At 42.5% G+C, this 24,813-nt stretch overlaps 1 protein-coding gene across 50 annotated transcripts in view; it reads left to right on the top strand.

The window, feature by feature from the left end:
* TNS1 (tensin 1) overlaps nt 1-24,813 on the top strand; it is a 319,529-nt gene that overhangs the window by 278,065 nt on the left and 16,651 nt on the right. For 23 of the 50 annotated variants that reach the window (XM_083583939.1, XM_083583984.1, XM_083583979.1 and 20 more), the window contains 7 exons: nt 64-263; nt 1,174-1,312; nt 8,769-8,861; nt 11,923-11,958; nt 18,431-18,626; nt 20,682-21,559; nt 22,165-22,251. In XM_083583939.1, coding sequence (XP_083440065.1) covers nt 64-263; nt 1,174-1,312; nt 8,769-8,861; nt 11,923-11,958; nt 18,431-18,626; nt 20,682-21,559; nt 22,165-22,251 — 1,629 coding nt within the window. The remainder of the gene's footprint in view (nt 1-63; nt 264-1,173; nt 1,313-8,768; nt 8,862-11,922; nt 11,959-18,430; nt 18,627-20,681; nt 21,560-22,164; nt 22,252-24,813) is intronic. The other 27 variants (XM_083583947.1, XM_083583944.1, XM_083583941.1 and 24 more) reach the window with 3 other exon arrangements.

Genomic DNA, 24,813 nt, shown 5'->3' with positions numbered 1-24,813 from the left:
ATGTATTGAAGCTCTTCCTGTGCTTGGAATGCCACTTTTCTCACAGTGCAGTTGAACTTTCAGGAGTACAGTCGCCACGGGAGAAGTCACCAGAAGAAGCTGAAGCCCCTGTACGGAGACGTACCACCAGTGAAGGCCAGTATGAGAACAGTCCCCAGGATCCTAGTTCACCACGAAGCCCCACAGTTCGTTCTCCAGTTCACTGTGTCTCACCGGAGGTGGTCAGCACCATCGCAGCCAACCCTGGAGGAAGGCCCAAGGAGGTGCTTTTCTTTTTCCTATTAAAACACTATTTTCTCTTCTGACCTTGCTGCTTGCATGCATGGAAACACAGAGGGGATATATGTCTCTTTGACGCCAGCGCTTGATAGTAGGTAGGGAAGGGCCAGGGTTGGGAAGGGCAATGAATTTAATTTGGATGTAGAATGGATTAGGTAAATGGCACATGTATTAGTAGGCCTCCCTAAGTATTCCTTGGGTGGAAATTGCTTCTTCAGTTTTGGAAGAGGTTGCAATGGTTTGGGACTCAGAAATGTCCATGGTTGTTCTCATGTCCAACATGATGGAATACTAGTTGCAACCTGTGTTGCTGAAACTGGGAAGAGCCACCATCAGTCCCTCCTATTCCGGCCACTTGCTGGAAGCCTCTGGAACGCCACTATATTCCGGGACAGATTCAAGTGCATGCTGGAAATTTAAACTTGTGCAATCAAAGTGGTTGAAAGTTCTCTATTGCACTAGTGCCACAAATCCACTTTTTAATTTTGGGAATGGACTTTTGCAATTAGGAAAGTGACAGGGAAGTGCACTGAAAATGTGGGATCAATGACTGACAGGAAGATGCAAATGAATCAGAATGAATACTCAGTAAAGCAAATTATTATGAATGCTCAGTTAACGGGTCATCTGTAGGAGCTGTTTCTGACAGTATGGGGAACGGAAGCCAACTACGGAAGCAGAATGTTTTCTGAAATTAGGAGCGGGAGAAAGGGACATAAAGGCAAGAAAAGGAAGCATAGGAGCAAGCAGTTTAAAATTGCAGCCAGACCAGGCAGGAGATGGGGGAAGCATCTGGCAAAGAGAAGGCAGGCATTTCTCCTGCCCCAATTTGTGGGGGAGAGGTCAGGAAGGTCCTGAATTTTGATAACTGATTCTACTTTCCCTTTTTTACAGCCCCATCTCCACAGTTACAAAGAGGCCTTTGAAGAGATGCAGGGGACCTCTCCAAGCAGTCCACCTTCCAGTGGTGGTGAGACCTCTCCCCCAACCCCTGCCTTCCCTGTCTCACCACAAACCCCTTACAGTAACCTACGTAAGTTCCATGGCAGGGGATGGGAGAGGGGGGCATTGGTGGGTGGCTTGGGCAAAGCCAGACTTAAGAGGCAGTCGGTCAAACCGTTCTCAGCTTCCCAACACCCACCACCATTTTAATCACCCCTTCACTTTCTCGTTTCTATCTGTCTGCCAGTCTTGGCTTCTTCCCCCATCACCTTTCATCTCTGCTTGCTGTAAATTTCTCACAGTGTCACCAATAAGTATGCATTCGTCCATGATAATTATCATCACAACAGCTAAGTTTTGCAACTCTTGGGGGGGATCGATTATGGTTAGAGTCATTAGCTACCAGCAAGTGGTGAAGAGGAGCCACAATTTCTGAATGTCAGCATAAACCATAGCAGCAGAGCCCTGTACTGTCTGCTACACTCTCCTTCTCGTTGTCCGCCAGACAAGGAGGTTCACAGTTGTTCATAAATTTCCAAAGTGTTGGCTGTGCTAGCTAGTTACAGCAAAAAACAGTAAAGAGCCTTGCAAATCCTTGAAGACTGTTTGCTGATTTTGAAGATGCCACAAGGCTCTGTTATTATTGTATAAAAGTTCTGCAGTTAAGATAGCAGAACTGCGCAACTTACGGCCTGCTAAGCTTAGTGAAGCCCTCTAGCCATGTAGGGCAGCCTACTTGGGGCTTGATAATACTTCTGTTCTTGCTGTCAACCAGCGATTGCAGGATTGGAGTTGGGTGTGGCTTGTTAAACCACAGCATATGCCTGGTGGGTTTATTTGGCTATGTAGGTCATCCTTTGTGCAGGCCTATTTTAGAGAAACCCATCCAATGTTTTTGGTACACAGTATCTGCCTTCCTAGATGCCAAGGGGGAAAAGTTAAATTTGCCTTGCTCTCCATAGCATGGAGAAATACACAAAGTTGGATTAACAAGAATGTCACATGGTCCTGACAGTAGTTTCCCCATATCCATCAGCAACACTTAGTAGTTATGTATATGAGTTATGTAATGCACTTATAACAATGACATGATTTATGAACCTCTATGAAAACACTTACATAGGCAAATTTGCTTCCCTGCTGAGGGAATTTTATACCACACTGTGAAGATTCCCAGTTCATAAATTCTAGATGGTACATAAGTTCAGGTCCTTGTTATTATGAATGAAGAATTCCCCATCCTGTGAAGCATCTGGCAGGATCATGGACTTAAATTAGTAATTACATTTCCCTGCCTGACAATTAAAAACATATCTGCAAGCCCTGGTGCATAAGCTGGAGAAATCCCTTTGGTCTGATCATTCAGGGATACTCTGACCAGTGTAATGTTCCAGGGATTTTTTTTTTTAAAAAAGTATTTTTTTTAAGGGGGAGCGGAATCACTTACTGTACCTATAAACCTGCCTATCACATGTGTCAGTCAGTTTCAGAACTATTAACTGCTTTTCTAGACAGAAAAACAATACCGCAAATCTGCCAGAGTTGATGGGTTAGAAAAGGCAAACAGTCCTGGTTATGCCTAACACCTGAGCTGAGCTGTGGAATGTCCCAAAGGAGAAGTATTTAAAGTTTAGGTTTTTGGCACACAGATCCTACTTTAGGCAATTTTTACGTGGCTTCCTCTCTCTATGGGAGAGGGAGAGAGAGGCAGCTGTTTTCTGCAGGTGGGAGGAAATAAAAATTAACCCAAGCCCTAAAGACACCCTTGAAATACCTCCACAACAGGACATGGGCTTATGCAGAACAGATGGAGGGATGTGTCAGCTCTTTTGCATGGAAAGGTCCACTGTTCTTCCATCCCAAGCGCCCAGCATTCAAGGCCCTTTGCAAGTTCGTTCTGCCTTCTGTTTGCACTGGCAAAAACTGATGGTTGTAAATTGGGACCAGATACTGCAGCGCACAAAATCTTTCAAAACTGATGTGTGCCATTTAAAGCAGGACCTATGGGCTGGATGCAGCCCCTTGGCCTCTCCATCTGCCCTGCTGACCTCTCCTATGCAGCCACATTTCTCCCATTGCTCAGCTGCTTCTGCCAGTCAGCTGAGTGGTGGCAAAGGAGGTGGGAGATTGCAGGGAGGTTCAAACCTCGTTTTCTCTAATCTCTCCTATCCCACTCCCCTCCCTAAAACGCTGATCATGAGGAACAAGGGAGCAATGAGGGAAGAGATGCAACGGCTACAGAGTCCCACTGCTTCCATTAGCAGCTTGCTGCATTTCTGAGCTGAGAAAAGGGAAGCTCATTTCTCAGCATCCCAAAATGAAATGTGACCAGGATGTATGGATTTGTGTGAATCGAATTGTGGAGGGGTATGCATATGAATGGAGGTGCAAGTGTGTGAATGGGAATAGTGTGGGGATAAGTGGGTGGGTATGAATGGGGCATGCATATGTAGATCACTGTGAATGGGGTGTGTATTTGTGTATATAGCTTTGGCCCAACCCTGGCATATGCCCCTCCCCCTAAGCAGTTACAAGGGAATGCAGTCCCTGGACTGAAAGAAGTCCCCAACCCTGGTATTGGGTAGAAAGTTCAGATACAAATTTAACGAATGATAGCTCCCACTCCCTTCTGGGCAGTTTTGTAAGGAAGGACAGGGTATATATTTCATACATAGAGTGCATATGCTGCAGAGGCCACAACTTATTTCATGGGTGTGGACATATGTGCACACGCCCACACCAAATGAGGAATGAATGGTTTCCATTCTACAAAGATACAGCTTTAGGGCATTTGCTGCGTTGCACACCTGTTCCTCCTTCAGTTCTCAAATGAAAGTGAACAACATGTAGATTTGCTTCTCTTTTTTTCTTTCTTTTTTTAAAATGTAGTCTTCGCCATTTTAAGAAAGAAATGGAAATTGAGGACAATAGCAAAAGCCCACACCAGCAGGGATTCCATTGCACTAATAGGTGCAAATGTGCCTTTTTAATCCAAAGGCCAAAGAGGTGCATGTACTCTTTGGTCTGTAGCTCTTCAGTGGAAGACGTAAATCTAGCTGCAAATTTATGTGTGTTTCAATGTAGGTATGTGTGTGTTTAGATCTGTCAGAGTTTGAAGGGGCTAATGGGGACTGAGAGTGTCTTCAGAGTTACAGTGAGACCCTTTGACGTCCATTTGTAACCAATCGAAAGCTGTTTGCAGCTGATCTGTGCTGTCAGCAAAAAAACAAAACAAAACAAAAAAACCCTTGCAAAGGAAGAACCAGTAGTTCACTGAATGCTCCTGATTTTTCCTTTGTAGCCACATCCTTTCTTCCTTCACACCTGACATTATGTTACAGTCAAATAGTTTATGTATTTAGCTAATACTGTATTTAATATTGTTGTTTCTCTTTGATAGAACACATTCAAAGTTGCACCAGGCCAATGAAGAGACACTGTGCAGTATACCATTTAGCTGAGTCAGTAGTTAACTTGGTCTCAACGGACGGGTGTTCCACCCATCTGACAGGGAAATTCCAAAGTAGTAATGCCACCCTCAACCAAACTGCGGTGTGATAGTAGCTTGTACAGTCGTGCCTTGGATCCCAAACGCCTTGGTACGCAGATGTTTTGGCTCCTGAACTCTGCAAACCAGGAAGTGAGTGTTCCGGTTTGCAAATGTTCTTTGGAACCCAAACGTCCAACAGGGCTTCCGTGGATTCCGATTGGCCGCAGGAGCTTCCTGCAGCCAATCAGAAGCTGCGCTTGGGTTTCTGAACGTTTTGGAAATCGAACAGACTTCTGGAATGGATTCTGTTCAACTTCCAAGGTACGACTGTACTTATGAAGCACAAGCAAAATATTAGAAGTATAAGTGTGTAAAAGGAATCCAGGCTGTTAACTGTGGCACATCTGGTCTGTTTATGCCATGGATACTGTTGCTGTATGCCCAGGCCTTATAATCCACAGATGCCTTGAGATTTCTGTGGTAGCTCAGCTTCTGAGGCCGTGGGTGAAAACCTGGTCTTTAACTTCCTCTTGCATGCTCTGTCTTCCTTACTTTTCTAGTCAAGCATGCCTCTGAATGACTAACCCCTTGATAACTTGGTGGTGGGTTTTTAAATGTAATTAATTTAGCTTTGAACAGTTCTGCCAATATTTCATCTGGCAGTGCTAACATGGCTAAGTGCATACCAACAGCAATGGGCCAGTGAGCAGCTGGGAAACAGCAAAAATCTCAAAAGTAGCAGACCCAAAATTTTCAGAACATTCTGATCCAAACTGGAAGCATCACTGTTGCTTCCAGAAGAGGCTGGCTCTTATTTCAGAAAAGAACTGGTACTCCCACTTATTAGCACCCCAGTTTTTAATATCTACTGTCAGTTATCATTCATAGATTTTTTAGCAGGGCCTTTAAAAATGCATCCACACCGGTCTTCTTCCCAATGCAGAGTGAATTGTGACAGATATGCTTATGGAACACTAAGGTGAATGAGATCCTGATCAATAACAGCAAGAAGTAGCTTAATATAGGTCCCCAAAGAATAGGTAAAATGGAATCCTCCAAGTTTCAGCTGAGCTTCATTCATTGATGTTAATATTTAAAGGCCACATCCTCAATGTGCTTGTTTCAAGGGTTAGATGAAGAGTACTTCCAATCTTCACAATCCTCTCTTGGCTAAATATAATTTGCTTGGGAAGCACATCACTGTCAGTGCAGAAAGTGTCTTGGGAGACCACTGCCAGGGACATTTTTGTACTTTTAGTTGCAGAATACAAGAGCAATTAACACCATTTAGCCATGACTAAATGCCATCCCATTGATTTCATGGGAGCACGCAGCTCAATCCCATACATATTCACTCAGAAGTAATTCATAGTGATTTCAGTAGGATTTACTCCCCAATAAATGTGCATGGGATTACAGCCTTCATCGTGACTGACTCTTGCTTCACATGTACAGACATGCTGTGAGTTGCACATTCATTCTGGTTCTGTTGAGCCAGAATGACATTTCAAAAGCCTTCCACAGACTCGATCTTCTACATATTCTTAGAGGGCCAAAGGTATCTCTATACTGTAGTCAAGCATGTGACTCTATAGTTTTCTCCTACAGAACAGCTACAGATCCACTATGTGAACAGATTTGGTAACAATGCCTGTCATCTTTGCTAGCAAGCTGAACAAGGCACTTGAGGTGCTATCAGCAAAGCCCACAAAGAGCCTGCTGTACAGGCTCTTGTGGATGCAGGTTGAGCACTGAGCTATATGATATTCCAGACATGGACTAGCTGCTTTTGGAATTGCTTGTTTCCCAGTCACTCATTGGTACTGAGCCATTAATCCTAGCCAGCCTAGCTAATCCATGATGAAATATATGCTCTTGGTAACTGGCTTTCCTTTAATGCTCCTGCCTCCCTCCCTTCTCCTGCTGTGTCCCCGGCAAGGGTGCCCATCTGAAGCTGTAAGTCAGAGGATTGCAATGCAAGTAATGGAGAATGTGTTGAATTTTTCCTTAATGGATAATATAGTACTTCATTTGTCTGTGTACGCCCACTGTGCAAGAGAACTTGAGTTTCAAGTTAGAAAGCCTGAATTGTTTGGAGCTGGTGAAATATGATATCACTCGCAATGATAGCAGTACACTGAAAGAGGAGAAAAACCCACATTGGAGTTTTTGTGAGACTTGCTGTTTGGAACACATCTCACGTATACATTTACATCCATTGCTGCTTGCTGTATACATATATATATTAAGTGTATATATGCATGGCTGTCCTAAATGTTGTTCTCCTTTTTGATTGGGTAGATATAAAATGAGATATATGTGGATGCAATCATTCAAATGCTTTGTTGATATACAAGTTATACATATAGGCATCTACATATATGATGTATGCTATTGTGATATACAATGCCATTCGTATGCAATGTTTCAAATCCTTCTTGTCTCATGATCACGATCTTTGCAGATGCCATCTCTACCTTGTGGCAAAAACTCTGACATAAGATGACATACATTATCTATTCATTCATTGCTGTTCTTCAAACATCCTGGTAATGGGATGGGGATGCTGCGGTCATTTGCTACCAAGGTTCTCTCTATTGGGTTGTTCTCTTGGGCTTGTAAAGAGAAAATGGGAAGTTGCTATGTTTCAGTTTCTGCACTAACCCTATACCCTCACAAAAAGCCATAAATGGGAAGGATGGTGATGATTTATTGAAGAAAAGAGGGAGATGGAAACGTGGATATGTCATCCCTGTAGATATTTTCTAAGGGATGTTCCACAAAGAAGAAAAGAGGCAGAAAGATCACGGTCCCGTGAAATTATCAGATGCATTCCAGAGACAGTTACCAGTCCTCCAGTCCTGCTATGTAACATAAGCGCCTAATTCCTTGCCAGTGGGACTTTGACTGGTTGCTGCTTCATCACAGGCACAGTACAGCATCTGAATACACATCTGTAGTTATATCCTTGCTACTGGAGCAAACTTAATAGGCTAAATGTCAGGCCAAGATTTAAGCTGGAGAAGCTGGGGGCACGATTTTCTTGAAATATGGATCTGACCCGCTGAAAACATTATCAGTGTGAAGTAAGTTGTCCACAAAAGCTACTTAAAACAACAACAGCCAACCTTGCTTGCCACACACATATTAACTGTAGTCAATGCTGGGCACATTAATAACTTGAGAGATAACAAATGTCTTTGACTAGTGCTGAGTTTAGTAGTTTGGTGCAAACACAAAGCAAGGTGTTAGAATTGGCTGTAGAGTTGCTGTAGCTCCAGCAAAGGCATAGGCAAACTCGGTCCTCCAGATGTTTTGGGACTGCAACTCCTATCATCCCTGACCACTGGTCCTGTTAGCTAGGGATGATGGGAGTTGTAGTCCCAAAACATCTGGAGGGCCGAGTTTGCCTATGTCTGCTCTAACAGGTGGTCCTGTTTGGGGATGGTGTAAAAGAGTCCTCTCAGCTACATGCAAACCTTTGAGAGTTAACATTGCTGGAAGAGCTTGCCAATCTTTCCCCTGAGGAAACCCAGTCTTTGCCACTGAATCAGAGCAAACATCAACCAGGTTTTCTCTGGATTGACGTTTCTTCTGATTTTTCACTAAAGAATGGGTTTTCTAGGGGAAAGTGGTGAGGCAATGGGGGAAATGCTCAGACCCATGCTTTTCTAGACATGGGACAAGTGCACGTCTGGATGGAGCCCTAAGTGCCTCAGCCTTCCATTTTGTAGATCCACTGCTCCACTTGCCTTAAGAAATCACACACTACTGCAGAGAGGGCAATCTTTGTCTCTTCTCATCGGAGAAGCTGTCTGAGACGGGGGGCCTGCTACTGGCAGCTACATTCCTGTGGTTTCAGCACACCCATCACCCTGAGTATTTCCAGCCATACATGTATATAGCTAGGATTCAGTTACAACCCTGTTTAGCTATAAACTGGTATTTAAAAACAAACCTGGAAATGCCTGGATTTCTTCTCCTTTACATTTAATCCACCCTTTTATGTTCTGTTTTGTTGATGCATTTCTTTCGCTCTCTGTATTTTTGACAACAGTGCGCTCTCCACCAGGACTGGCTAAAACTCCGCTTTCAGCACTGGGCCTAAAACCTCACAACCCAGCAGAGATCTTGTTGCAGCAAACAGGAGGTAAGCAAGAGTAGTATAGTGATGGAGAGACTGGTACTATGGAGAATGGCAGCATCATTGGATATTATGCTAAGTCTTTTGTACAGCCCACGGTCCTGTTGCCAAGATAGAAGGCCCATGAAGTTTGTATTAAGTAGTTTTAAAGATACCCACTGCACACAGACTTTAAAATAGATTTTAGCTCTGGAGTATAAGCATATATTTTATTCCTTTAGTTACACGGCATCAGTTGTTTTAGCAAATGGCATTGCTGTTCTCACAATCACTTTTCAAATCTTACCAAGCCCAGACCTTGATATTGCCTTAAGGTGGTGATTTCCATCAGCCAGCATCATTTTCTGTGCTCTAGAAAAGTGCTTCCTTTCCTCAGTTCTGCTCTTGCCAATTTTGTATTTTTAATGTACAGCCTTAAGTTGCTTGTATAATGAGCCTCCTGTTCATTTTCATTCATCATTTTTAATTATGGATGACAAGGAGAGATAAATCTTATTTATAGGGCTGAGGCAGATTTGAAAAAAAGGTACAAATCTGATTTGAACTTCTTCTTTTTGTCTATCTTGGATTCCAAATGTCGCAGAAGTTGGATTTCAACCATAAGGCTCAAATTTTGGAGGCACATTCTGCAGTTTGCACTGAGTATGAAAGTCTGGCTACAGTTTTTCAGTACAAATTCAATCAAGTGTGAATCTTCTATGGCCCTTATCCAATTCAAATAAACTGCAACTAATTGCATGTAATAACTAGTGGCGTCTGGATAGGGAACCACATCCCCATATGCTGCAAAAGACACAAACAGATCATTCACTGTGGCTCAAATAAGTATTCCATTGGGGATACAGATGAAGTCACAAATGCAGTCTTCCATATGTAACTCTTCCTTGCAGATTTGAGGCACATATATTTAATTTTAAAAGGAATGGCATCTCTCAAATTTCCATATCTGGGGATTTACACTTACATGCAGATTATAAATTGTAGGATTATTCAGTGTGACGCTGCATATAATATTCAGTGTTGTTACAGTCTTTGTAATTACACAGATCTTAAGTGCTTGTTGCAGTAAGTAAAATATGCTGGATTCAGGTAGGTAGCCATGTTGGTCTGATGAAGTCGAAATATAAAAAAAATATAAAATTTAAAAAATTGTCCAGTAGCACCTTAGAGCTGGTCTCTTAGTTGGTCTCTAAGGTGCTACTGGACATTTTTTAAAATTTATTTTGAAATATGCTGCTTAGTTTCAATTGCTCCAGTGGAATATATGTCATCCCACTCTTTAACATAAAATGTTAAGGCCCCAGAATGCTTCTACATTTTTAAAATTGAGTAAGTTTTACACTTGCCAGTGGCTTGATAGCGGAGCTGCCTGCTGGGGTGGGGCAGCCATGTAAACTGAACTGGGATTCCTGAAGGGTAAGAATAATAAACATATTATGACAAACTGTCACAGGAATGATAGTGATTGCAATCAAGAAGCAAACTAGGAGATGTGAGATAAACTCCCACAGCGGAAGGGTAGGGAATGAGCCCCAATCATGTCAGTTTACAGTCTAAACCGAATATTCAGGTGCAGAGTCAATATTTGCAGAGGTTTACATAAGCATGTGAGCTGCCTGCTACAGATTTTTTCACAAGCATGAACTTGCTAACCTGGCTCAAGCTGAAGCTGATTAGGAAAAGTAGAAACTGAGTCCTAAGCAAGCCTGAAATGCATTTTTTCAAGATTATCCATCCATCAGTATAATCAGCCACTTTATGGACAGTACTTCATGCCATAGAAGGCTATTGAACATATCAGTCCTTTTAAGAACAACAACTGCAGAGTAAGAGTCTTGTAGTTAATACTAGAGACCACGATCAGTGTATTGCGTAATGGGAAGCTATCAGGCTTTGCACATGTCCAGTATGAGGAGGCATTCATTGGAGCAGATTGGACAGTTGTTTTCATGAATGTTGCATCTCAGAGCTTGCATGGGGTGGAGGTGGGGACTCTAGGCTAGAAGCCTTCCGTTTGACTCATAAATGTTCCATGTGTAGAGAGATCCTTGGCATCGGAACATTTTTAAACAAGCACTCTCCCCCATGAGGTGATATTGTTGCTTTCCCCCCCAGTCAGGATTCACTCACATGCCCATAAATTCAGGATGTGCAATTATAGTTAATTGGGAGGTCTTGCACAATATACTCGCTTCTCCAAAAGACTGGGCTGTATGCGATAAAGAAAGCGATGGAAAATTCACTGGAATGTGTGGAATAACACTTGGTGTCATCTCACTTCCACCTCTCCTTGTATGTATTTTCTGTGATTTAAGCAACTGGGTCTCTTGCTCTAGCAATATCTTAATAATAGCCTGCTGGATCAAATCAATGGCTCACCTAGTCCAGCATCCTGTTCTCACAGTGGCCAACCAGATGCCTCTGGGAACCAGGGAGCAGAACGTGAGCACAAGAGCACTCTCCCTGCCCATGGTTTCCAACAACTGGTATTCAGAAGCGTTACTGCCTCCAACTGGGAAGGTTGGATTGCCTTCTCTTTGATAGCCTTCTCCATGAATTTGACTAATCCTCTTTCAAAGCCAAATCTTGTGTGGTTATGCCTGTTGGTTTCCCAAATGTCTCTAAACATTTATTGCTTTTATCTGCAGAATATGAACACCTGGCTGAAAGGGGCTATAGTGTAAAAATCTAGATATGTGCCATCTTAGAGACTAAATAGGCTCTTTCTTTTCATTTTCTTCTGACTCTCAGGCTAAGCGCTAGGTCTCTGAGTTGGTTGAAGAGCGGTACAGAGTTCCTTTTTTAAAAGGCCAGTTCCTAATAATTGTTTTCAGGCATTCGGGAACCTTAAACGTAGATTTGTGGTGTTTATGGTGGTTCACATTGGTCATGATTTAGACCAGAAACAACCTCTTCTGATGTTTACAGTTGCTTAACATAAGAAATCCTGCTAATCTCTCTCTCTCTCTTTTCTTTGTATGTCTCCTCCTTCTCTCCATTTTCATTACCTTGCCATTGTCCATCTTTTCCTTCCCAAACACTTATTTCTTCCATGCTTGCCCCTCAGAACTAGATGGGGAGACAGTAGTTGAATCTGATGAAGGTAAGGAGGGAATTGTTTTCATTTTATATGAACTATTTGGCAAACAACAATATGCCAGCAGGCCACTGTTAGTCCCAGTGGCCACAAGGAAGCTGCTGGGCTTGTGTGTGGTCAGAAGAGTTGAAGACCAAAACATTTCCCTCGCAGAATTTTGCTGCACCACAGATTGCCCTAGAGCTGCTTTACATGGAAACTGCAAATAAATGAGAGCAAAGACATTAGCAAGGAGTTGCTTACTTTTCTAATAACAATAGGTCCAGCTTCCCTGATACATGTGTGCTAATACAAAGACATTTCTCCTTTAGAATTTCTTGCAAAAAAAGCAGATTTCCTGAGCCACTTCTGCCAAACTATTTATAAGTGTCATTATTTTGACATTTACTGGTGGCAGAGGTGGCATTTTTGGAGATTGCATCAATCTCGGTGAATTACGATTCTGAGTATCATTTCTGAATATCGTGTGAGATGAGCAGTGCATTCCTATGCAAGTATACATAGACGTAATCCCTGTTGAGTTCAAGGGGACATCTTTCCAAGTAACTGCATAGGACTGCAGCTGGATGCCTGATAGAAACGTTATCTGTCCAGCATGGGAACAAAATCCAGATAAATCAAATCTCAGGCTAATCTGTGGACATATGAAAACAGGAACCTTGAGGCATAGACACAATTACATGGTTGCTCCTCATGCTACCTTCACCTGGCAGGTGGTGCTAACCATTTTCAGGTTGACATGGGACCAGAGGTATACATTTGCCACAAAGGTAAAGCCTGAATTTTGCAAAGGCATTTTGCTTCTTCTAGTCATGCTTACATACTTACATACCACATTACTTAGTGCCACAGAGGATCCCTTTCCTATTCTCCTTTCTTCCCTTTCTCCTTCTTTCCTTCTGATACAGAAGTGACTGGGTTGACGCTGGAATAATATTTAGTGCTCTTCATTTGTCTGTTTGTTAAATTTTGCACCTCACCATATCCCAGAGCTGGGTTTGAACCTCAAAAGAACTTTTTGAAGGTATGAGAAGGTATGAGAAGGTATGAGAAGGTATGAGCTACAGGTGTATGTCACATCCTTGTAGGCAGCATTTTTAGGCAACATTTTGTTGCATCACAAGCAAATTAGTGATCTCGTTTCCTTTCTGCCTACAACTACTACAGCAACAACAATCTATTGCTGCAAAGTGAGAACTAAACTATTCATGAAACTGAGTCCCTGAGATGTTAAGCACTGTATGAAGCTGTAAATTCTGCAGTCGCAGCAGAAAACACATGTAAGATGTCGGGGGGAGAGTGGTTTTTTAACCCTTTGATCTCTGATAGTTATATGTTGAAAATTTTACCCACCAGCTTTCCAAAAGTCATGAGTAAACTGGAAATGGTTAAACTGAAAGGCCCCCTTCTTTAATATGGGTCTTCTGCAGCCCCATTTTGTACAAAGAAATTAAAACAGGGATGCAAGCACTGTATTACAACTCAACTTTGTGTGCCGTTTGCCTCTAATGTAGGACTGGAGAACATGTAACCCCCCCAGATGTTGTTGGACTCCAACTCCCACCATCCCTGACCCACTGGCCACACTGACTGGGGCTGATGGGAGCTGGAGTCCAGCAACATCTGGATGTTCCTCATCTCTACCCCCAGATACTTGTCTCCTGCTACCCCAGTAAGCATTTAGGCACTGCTCCATAACTGTGCAGAGGTCCTGCATTTCCAGTACTTCCCAAAATATGTGCTACTACTGACCTTTAGGGAGTGAAAATAAGCAAAAAGCCAAGGAGAGAGAGTTCACAAGTTTAAAATGCTGCTTGGGACAGAACCCAGCTGGTGTGAACCATAGCCTTTTGGAGGGCTGCTACATGTTTAGATATCTCAAACAAACCCAATTGGAATCCAAAACATTATCTGAACAGGATGTACAGCTTTTTCTAGGTAGAATAGAGATGAAACTTGAGCAAGATGTTTATAGGGACTACCAGTCCTTGCTGGTTAGGCAATATTCAGTTTGCGCTGCTGGTCAGTGCAAGCTCATCCCCATCCCCACCCCAGTAGTCTCTGTAATATCGTCTCACCTTTGGAATTGTTTGTTATGTGTAGTTTTGCGCAGTTCAGATTGCGTTTGGGAAGGCTGCTGTCACTTCCCCAGTACACTCTTCTTGTTAGTCTAATCTGTTAGTCTAAAAGCACACAGCCTAAGATCACACTTTTCAGTGTATGCATTTAAATCAGTTTCAGATCACACCTTTCAGTTTATGCATTAAATCAGTTTCAGATTTCCCCCCCCCCAAAAAATACCCTCTACTTAAGGCAATTATTATTTTAATATACAGTTTATTGAAGATTTTGTCCCCCCCCCCAACCCCATATGCATCATACAAACAAGGAATGCATCTCTTGATAAAACCAACCTGTGCTTTGAGAACTGCTGCAATGGTGGTGGGTGATGGGTGGGTGGGCACTCTGCTCATGGTGCTACCAGTTGAGATCTTTGGTGCAGCTATCATTAGCAGGGATTTCTTGGTAATGGCTCCCATACATGAAATAATGTATATTAAGTCTGCATAGAGTCCTCATGTTCTTTAATCTACCACTGCTTCTTTTGGCTCTTAGACTCTTGTAACATAGTGCTAGCAAGGTGTGTGTGTGTGTGTGTGTGTGTGTGTGTGTGTGTGGATCTGGAAATATGGGCTATAGGAGATTGTAATTTGTGACGTCAAAATGGTTGTTTCATGTCCCCCAGCCTCATAGGAGTGTCTCTTGAGACTCTCCCTGTTTATTTCCTACAGCAGAACAAAATGTTTGCTTGCTTCACATAAATACAGAGAGGATATTTTTAGATTTTGCTTGATATGGCACAGGACTTGGAACTTTACCAAGTGATTCTTGCATGTCATCCAAGAGTTCCATTCTCTCCTAGGTTTAGCATTTACAAATGGTTTGTTAATGCTAATTTTTCAATATCACTCAGATAATTTGCACACAGCTGGGCTTGAGAATTTAGCATATGCGTAGGCTTTTATGAAGTGTGAGCAAGACTATAGCAACAGAGGGGGATGCATTATACAGCAGAAGGAAAAAATATTCACAAAGGGAGACAATATCTTAAACTAAAGGCAGCCCACCCTTTATTCTTATATACGTGGAAGAAGACAAAGACATGAGATACAACAACTCTACAGTCCTTTATCCCTGAACTTCCTGGTTTGGGGGGGGAAGAGATTCCCCACAATTTATCAGAAATTCTTGGCTTTTTCGGGAAGCTTCCCATTAGCCCCTTTCAAGTTAACTTGTGGATACAGAGCCATGCCATTTTTAGTTAGGGAGGAGTGCATGAAGTGTGTTATCTATAACAGATGAAATCACTTTAAGTAGCATAACAGCCTATTATGTGTTTTGCAAGTCTTTTGAGGCTGCAGTTCAGCCCAGTACCAAGACAGCCAAATGTCCTTGGTTCGGTCAAGATTGTTGTTCTGGGCTTTTGCCTTGTGGAATGTTCAGTATGAAGAGGTCAGACCAGCCTTCTTTATCATCATTCCATTCCATTCCTTCCTGCCTTGGTGGGCTTGGTTAACTGGCAAACACTGCTTTGGACACAACAGATAGGGCTTGGCCACCAGATTCGTCTGGCCAGTTTAGAAATCCAACTTCCATCTTCATAAAACTTGGCCCATGTTTATCTGTTTTCCAGATTAGAAGGGTTAAAAGTAATCTCAAAGTCCTGTTTACATACATTTTGCTCCACCAATTACAAGGCTCAGAAGAAGATTGCCTAATTAATTACCTTGTATACCTTGCCCAACTGTGGAGCGGCTGCAACTTTGTTCCTAGTTTCCCCTCTGGTGTATCTTGGGGCATCTTTCATGCATTAAGGTGTTTGACAGCCTGTTGGAAGGAAAGTGAGTGTTTTGACAGTAAGCTGTAGAATAAGCATTTCTATTCCCTGAGGCTACATGGATTTGAAAGTGAGTAAGTGGTGATAATATGGCCTTTTAAACTGGGGGTGGGGAGTATTGTTTGCCACTATCGTATATAGTTTGTGTTTTTATATTGTAAACCTTCCTGTGATCCTCCGATGAAGGATAATAATAATAATAATAATAATAATAATAATAATAATAATAATAATAATAGTAATAGTAATAATATAAATAATAATAATAATGAAGGAAGTTGAGCAGTTGGGGGAGTGGTGCAGGAAAAACAACTTACTCCTTAACTTAAAGAAAACAAAAGAGATCATTGTGGACTTTAGGAAATGTAAATTGAATATTCAGCCACTTATTATTGAGGGGAAGTGCGTGGAACAGGTCTCGGTGTTTCGATTTCTGGGAATGGAGCTGAGAGACAACCTAACCTGGGGAGAAAACAGCAAAGACCTGGTGAAGAGAGCACAGCAGAGGTTATATTTTCTGAGAATCCTCCGGAAAAACAATCTCTCAAAGGACCTGTCGATGGCATTTTACCATTGCACTGTGGAGAGCGTATTAACTTATGGTCTGTGTGTGTGGTTTGGGAGCTGCACGGCCAGGAAAAAAACAATGCTATCCAGGGTTGTAAAGACTACAGAGAGAATAATTGGGTGCACTCTTCCCACCTTAGATCAAATCTATGCTGCCAGGTGCCATAAGAAAGCGGCAGAGATAGCACAGGATAGTACAGACCCCGGAAATGATCTCTTTCAGCTTCTGCCTTCTGGAAGAAGGTATAGGGTTATAAAGGCCAGGACTAGCCGCCTGAGAAACAGTTTCTACACAAAGGCAATTCTAGTTCTAAACGCAGCATAAGGGGTCTCTATAGTATAGTGTATTTTAAAATGGGGTTTCAGAGTTTTTAGGGGTTTTTGAATGTTTTATGTAGTTTTTATGTAGTTTTATGTAGTTTTATGTAGTTTTATGTAGCTTTATGTAGTTTTCCAATTTCATTGTCCTGCATGGGACAATTTTAAAATGGGGTTTCAGAGTTTTTAGGGGTTTTTGAAAGTTTTATGTAGTTTTTATGTAGTTTTATGTAGTTTTATGTAGTTTTATGTAGTTTTATGTAGTTTTCCAATTTCATTGTCCTGCATGGGACAATGACAATAAAGATATCGTATATATCGTATTGTATATAATAATAATAGGATCCTATTTATTACACATTCATAATGATCTGTGCTCATGATGCTATTGGGAGAAGTCACACACAATCATGCTTTCAACTTCTTAAAACCCGCCCTGGGATCTGCTGGTGAAAGGCAGGTAATAATACTATTTGCACCTGCAATTTTTTGGAGTGATCACACAGTTTCATTTCCAGTCAGTGCACATCCTGCAACTTGCTGCTGAAATCTCTTAACATTTTATGCCACAAATGTTCTGGTTTGTTTTTGTCCGTCTTTTGTTGCACTATAGCTCCTCCAGACAGCAATAATGTGTTGACATTGGGGAGGTATTGCAGAAGAAACTAAAGCAGAATAAAGCCACCAACATATTGCAGAATGCACCTACAATAAAACACCAATCTGGAGGGGGCCCTCTCACCAGTTTTAGCCTCACACAAGAAGAGAGGAATGTTGTTACTAAAGGATATGGAACTCAGTTGTTGTGTGTAAAGAAGCTGATGGAACCCAGTGTTCAGCATTAAGAAGAAAGAGCAGATTGAAGTAGATGCCCATTCACAAATGCTATATATATAGGTCATTGTGGGTAGGACAAGAGGAAATGCTACTAAATTGTATAGTAAGAGGTTGTAATTAAAAATCCAGGATGATTTCCACCCTATCCCTCATTATGTAAGTTCCCAGAGGAAGTTGCCCTACATGGTTTACATCTAAGAAGGTGGTGGTGGATGAGGAAGGAGAAAAGCTGAATTTGCAGTGCAAGAGTCTGTCAGAGATTATTGATATTTACTTAAGACCAAGTGTATGCAGTGACATTCTTCTGCATGCAGTACATCCTGACCAGCTATCATGTGCAATATTGTAATGACATGGAAGATGTGCCCACAGGTCAGCCACAGCAACTCTACATGTCGGTGATTTTGGAGGTTCTGCACTTTTATCAAGCCTCTATACTAACACAGATCCCTGCAGTTCTATCTCAGCATGGTTCAGGTCATCTGTTACATTCCCTCAACAATAGCATTGTGCACAGGAGAGTTTGGCCATGTGAATCCAGCCCTTGCATTGTAAGATCATGAAGCAGAAGGCCCCAATGGCCCTTCCATTCTCTGGTTTTCCGGAGGGGGAGAAATTACTCTGATTTGTTCTAGGGACCAAGATGGTGCTTAACTTTGATTTTAGTAATTTGGACTGCTACTAGCATGATGTATGTGTTTTATGAGCTTAGTTGTAACCTGCTTTGAGTTTATCTTACAATACAAAGCAATGTATACATATTCAAAATAAATTATGCTAATTGGAAATATTGGTTGTAAAAGCCCCACAACTTGAGGCACCTCAGTCATCATCTTCTCTCTTTCCACCTCATTTCAGAGCCCCGGAGCTATGTGGAATCTGTGGCCCGTACAGCAACAAGTGGTGGCAGCGGCAGTTCTGTTGGGAAGCCCCAGGCACCCCTGGCTCCGCAGGCCTATAACACTGAGACACCAGTGAGGAATGGATCTTTCCCCAACTCCTTCATTTCACCAAGCCCTGTCGCTGCCAGCAGTCCAATGCACAGCATGGATGGGTAAGGAAAGACAGCTGTAGTTTGCCATTCTCAACAGGCTGATGATGGCAGATGCTGCTGAACTATGCAGGACTTCACTGTGACAGCTAGCAATAGGACTGCAGCCCTTTTGCTTACATATATAGACTCTTTGATGCATGATCTTGGGAGGCTGCTTTCCCCAAATAGAAGACACAGGGCCATTCCAGCTCATACTTTTGGTGTCAACTGATCAAGAAAGCATTTGTGCTGCAGAGATTTCATGTTCAGTCATTATAGGTTCTTCTGCCCTTTCTTGTATCACTCGTGGATTTGAGCAGGGATGGGCAATCTTTTTTTTCCCTATTGAGGGCCACATGCTAGTGGCCAGAGTTTATATTGGGCCCAGAGGCAGAAGTATTCTGTAATAAAGAAACTCCCCCACTTCAGTTTTCTACATCATAGGGGAGAGGCACTTTATGATGGTTCTTCCACTTCCTTAAGTCACATCACTGGACAGATCACATGGTTGTTCACCGTGATAATTGCTTCTTGCCACCTCAGGCAGAATTAGAGCCAGGCTGGCAGGAGATAAGAGGCTATGATCGTTGTTGGCAAAATACAAGAAGCCTGAATGTATGACTTTAAAAGGCCCCCACACAGTTATCCATGAGGGAATGTGCTCTTGACTTGAAAAAGGTTTCGCACCTCCAGTGTAGATATACAGCTTTGTACACTTACGTGTGGATGGTAAGATGTTTCTGTACGCATAGGTGAGATGTTTATCTTAATAGTCATTTGTCGACCTCGTATATAAGTGAACTTGGAAGGATTTATTGTGGATGGAATAAAGAAAGCTAAGATAAATAGAGTATGACACCAGTTTTTCTTGTGCCATTTTTTTAGGAAGGTAATCACAGAAGAGGTGCCCATTGGTATATTAATCATATTTTCAGAAATTGGTTCTTGCTGCTCATCACTGTCTGAACTGACTGGCAGTAGCTCAAAGCACAGAGGTCTTTTCCAATCCTACTTGGAGGTGCTGGGAATTGAACCAGGAACCTTCTGCATGCAAAACATGAGCTCTATTGCTGACCTGTAGCCTCTCCAAATCATTTTATTTATTTTATCAGGTTGCAGGTCAGACTTTCATGTTTTCTACTATGCTAGGTGCTCTTGTTTATGACAGTTCATGCCACAATAAACCAATGCACACAGAATATGTATGTTACCTTACTCTCTTTACAGTCATTTTTCCTCAGGAAAAAACACATTTCCTTTTAATGTATTCTATGCATTGAATGATCTAGCTTACAAAGGAAAAGTTTGCCATGGACTGCACTAAACAATGTCCTCACTCATTGGTAGAGCAACTACTTTGCCTGCAGAAGGTCTCAGGTTCAATCCCCAGCATTTCCAGGTAGGGCTGGGAATACCTCTTGTCTGAAATCCTGGAGATCCACAGCTAGCAAATGAAATCAGTTTTGAGCTAGATGAGCCAATAGTCTGTCTTGGTATAAACGCCTTTCTCTATTTCTATTATTAAATACAGTGCTGTTGTTTTCTTAGTAGGATTGTGGACAGAGGTTGTAAGTACTGGCTTTTTTGGGAGGAGGGGGACAGCATGCTGACATACACATATTAACATTTGTCCATACAGAAAGGTCACATTCTCAGCTTCCTGTGAAATATTTTCCCCTTCGGAATGTTTTGCATGCATAGAATCACATAATGGATTGCAAACTGTGAACTTACAAGATGAAGCAAAAATGACAGCCTATTCGGAAATGACCCAAGTCCACTCAAAGTTTGTTTCAAGAATGTGAACATTCTTGTGAGCAAATAAATGCAGTCATTTATCTGAGTGGACATCAAAGTCTGAATATGGCAGCTGGTTTGTTTAAGGTCACTGTGACTTAGAGCTTCATAAAGAGATCATGGGGAATTAGGAGAATCAAGAATTTTGGATAAGATGTTTGAACAAGGTGGGTTCTTCCTGTGCTTGAGTCTTAAGAGTCCTGTTACCTCCAGCTCTATATCATGTCTTACAGGAATAGGTTAATAACGGATTCTGCTCTCTCCCATTGCTTCCCCCAGGTTCTCTATAGGTAGCTACCCATCAGAGAACAATGCCAGCATAGCCATTTCATCCCAGCCATCAGCTGAGTCCAGCTTCCAATCCACCAACCTTTCTCAGGGGCCGTCGGCGAACAGCAGCTACCAAAACACCTCTACATCAACTCAGGGCCTTCCAGCCTATATGAGTGCCGACTTCACTGATGGCCGAGTCAACACTCAACAAGATAGCCACCCAAGGCCTCAATCCCAAGCCAATGCAGTTGGGGTCCATGTCATGCCTGGAAGCCCCCACTCCCTCCACAGAACGGTAGCCACCAACACACCCCCTAGCCCAGGATTTGGGCGAAGAGCTGTCAACGCTAACATGGGAGGCGTTCCAGGAAGCCCGAGCATGAGCAGGCACGTAATGGCTCCGTACGGCAACCTCGTTGCATCACCTGGGAGTCCAAGCCTGACTCGGCAGCAGCCCATAATGGGAGGCAGCACATCCATGGTCTCTGGAAGTCCCAACTTAGATCGGCATATCATATATGGATACTCAGCTCCAGAGGAGAAGCGCCCAACGCTGTCCCGCCAAAGCAGTGCCTCAGGTTATCAGGCTCCCTCTACCCCATCTTTTCCTGTCTCCCCGGCCTACTACCATGGAGTCAGTAGCCCACATTCCTCGTCCCCTGACTCAGCAGTGTACCGGCAGGGAAGCCCCACCCCAACCCAACCACTGCTCCCTGAAAAGAGAAGGATGTCATCAGGGGATCGGTCAAACAGCCTGCCTAACTATGCCACAGTGAATGGCAAGACCTCTTCACCCATCTCCAGTGGCATGTCCAGTCCCAGCAGTGGGAGTGGCATGGCCTTCCATCATACTCTCCCTGATTTCTCCAAGTTCTCAATGCCAGGTAAAATCTCAGTTCTTGCTGCTTCTCACTTGAGTAGTGTGCATCATGGGAATTGGGGAGGGGGCATTTCTGGGTCTTTAGTCTTCCTATTTTACCCTGCTTATCAGTACTTGATAGATGAGAATCTGATCATCATCAAGGACTGTCCTGAAATGATCAGCATCCTGTAAGTGTTTTGTAGTGTGTCATGTAGGCACCACTACCCTGGAGTGCAAGGCTCTCCTCATTTTTTTGCTTGTGATACTCCATATTTGGCATCATTTGGTTGAACGCAAGTATTGTTCTTCATTGAGCATGGTATCAGATATGGAAGCACCTCTTCAGTTCTAACACTTCTTGGAGTTTTAACTATTGTTTAGGGGGGCATGACTTTATCACAAAATGATAGAACCTCAAAAATATAGAATTGAAAGAGACTATCAAGAGTTGAGAAGGTGCTTTACAGGGTGGGGTTTTCATTATTTTCCTTATTAGTAATCACAAAAGTACTATGGGGCATTACTGCAGATTAATCTGTTTGGAATAAAATTGTCTTACCTTGATGTGACCCCATAAAATTTCCTTTCCTTGAGTTCTCCCATTTTCATTCCTTCTTTGTCTCTTAGACAGCAGCCCTGAGACCAGAGCTAACGTGAAGTTTGTCCAGGATACCTCCAAGTACTGGTACAAACCAGAGATCTCCAGGGAGCAAGGTGGGTCTCTGCCCTAGCAGAACAGAGTGGCTCAACAGACAGCACTTGGCAGTCATACGCTCAAGCATTCGAGTGACTTGGGGCTCGTCCACACTCTGCTTGTCCCAAGCACAGATCTGAGAGGTTTTCTGCTTGTCCTGTGCTTTCTATGCACAGGTCTGAGAAGTTTTCCATTTGCTCTTTTGCTTTCCCCAGGAAAACTCACTCTTTACTGCTGAATTGGAACAAATGTCAATTAGTGGAAAACCCAATTGCTGTTTGCTCCGATTCTGTGATAAAGAGCAGGGCTTCCCCAGGGAAAAGCAGCTAACTACAAGCTGAAGTGTGGACGAGCCATTGCTTTGGTCCTTGGCATTCAAAGAAATTGCAAAATCTGCAAGGACAAATCAAACACTTCCAGAACATTTTTCCTCTTCCAGGGGCCTCCATTATGATAGAACTTAAAGTACGTCCTCTTGGACTCCTATTGCTAACCACAGTGGTTCTGCACTAGCCATGGGCAGTTAACATTGGCCATTTTACAGCACATCTGCACCTAGTATGATAACATTCCCATTGCCACTTGGCAAAATGATACAGATGACCAGACTATCTCAAGATGAGAGAGCTTGCCACAGGAATAGTTAGGCTGTTTGTATATGGAATCATTTTCATCAGTGGCAGGAGGAACTTGGATACAGATTTCAGATTTGGTCTGTATCAAGCTCCTAGACTGTGGTAGATGGTACAGTTATCGTGTGCCAATGTAACCCAGTATTCCTCTTGCCTTCAACCTGTTAGAACACACATTCTCTTTATAGATGCTTTTTAAGATGTATATTTGAAAAAAAATAATAGCATGACTTGCCTCACTGCCCCTCAGAAACCTTTACAACTTTAGTCTAAACAGTCCTGGTCCCTTCAACCATTCCCTCATAGAACTGGTATTCCAAAAACCTAGCCTTCTTTGTTTCTCTCCTTTGAACCCTAGCCAGTTTGACAGTATTAAAAATAAAGTGCAATTAAGTAGCTTAATCCTTTGAAGGCTATATCCTTTCACCCGTACATCACTGTTTTGATTCACTCAGTGGCCAGTTGTGTCTGATGGCTATTTTAAGTGGTGATGGCCATTTCCAAAGCTATTAGATGTTACCTGTTCCTATACTCAGCAATGGAAAGTTTAGTTGTGCTCCTTTCCTTCCCCTAAATTAAATCCAAACAGTGGAAAACTTCTCTAATCTCAAGGGAAGTAGGAGTTGACTCTGAGACTTTTATAAGACCCAAACAACTAAAATAGACTGAATAATAAAAGTGACTTTTTCTAGCCTAAAAGTGGAGTGGATCTTTCTTTCTAGCTTAACCCTTATCCTAAGGCAGGATAGCCTGTATCCCCAGCAGATGCTTGCCCAAACATTTCTCACAATTTTCTCAGTAATATCCACTCCACAACAAGAACACATACCTTGTTTAAACAATTGTAGTAATGGCAAGCTGGATAGGAAGATAGTGAACATGTCCCAACCTGGGGCCCTGAATGGCTGCTTTTGCTTCAAAATAAGAATGGCCAGCTTAAGCACATTTTATAAAACGTTGTGAGTAATGTAAGGTGTAGTTTGGTCCTTAGAGGCTGGGCTCTGTGTGTTTCATCTGCTGTGCCACATTACAGCTTCAAATTTTTCACAGATCACATTTGTGCTAGAAATCCAGCGAATGACAACTGAAGTGTGATCAGTGCAGACTGACATTGCTTAGAAGTCTCCAACTGCTGGTTCTATAAGGGAGCAGCTAGATGTGATATCAAACAAATGCTTGCCACTGAAAACAGTGCCCCTCTTTCACCGAAATGTCTACATATAGTTTGATGTCATCATACTCTGTTATATCAGCTGCTAGTTCTACTCAAAGTAGACCCACTGAAATCAATGAACATGACTTGGGACTATTAATGCAATGGTCTACTTTGAGTAAAACTTAGTCGGATACAACCCACTGTGCATTCCCCTTCTCTCTCCCATTAGCAGCTGATGATATAAAGCATGGATGAGGGTAAACACAATGCAATGAAGCCACACCACATATTTCAGTAATCTGAGCACAGGATCGGGGGCTTTTTGGCAGCGAACCTGTACTTGGCATTGCAACATTTAGGCCTAAATGGATTTTAACCTTGACCGCTGGCTGTGGGAAGAGAAATGCAAAGTGATCTGTAGAAAGATCCAGCAGTAATGTGAAATTGGAGCAAGACATTTCCCCACTTAGAGTGCCTTGAAATGTAGAGCCTTCTGGTGCTTGTGCTATCCCTTCAGCTTCAGAAGTGTACGGTTTCTTGCCCAGCACAGATTAACAATTCATCCTCACCTCTGTGCAATTTCTCACCTCCTAAAATAGATGGTTCAGGTCCACTATTGACACGTGTAATAGGGGAGTCTGCAACAGACGTGACAAGTGCACACTTTGGATCCCTCTGTTGACATGTGCACATGCATGTACTATTGAGTCACAGGGACTGAAAAAAGAGAGGCACCCACTGACAGAGAGTTAATGACTTCACTAGTACTGTGCAGTAGTGAATTTACATTTTTA

Source organism: Podarcis filfolensis (assembly GCF_964270895.1).
Source record: "Podarcis filfolensis genome assembly, chromosome: 1".
Lineage (NCBI taxonomy): Eukaryota > Metazoa > Chordata > Lepidosauria > Squamata > Lacertidae > Podarcis > Podarcis filfolensis.
This window is presented reverse-complemented; position numbering and strand designations above follow the sequence as displayed.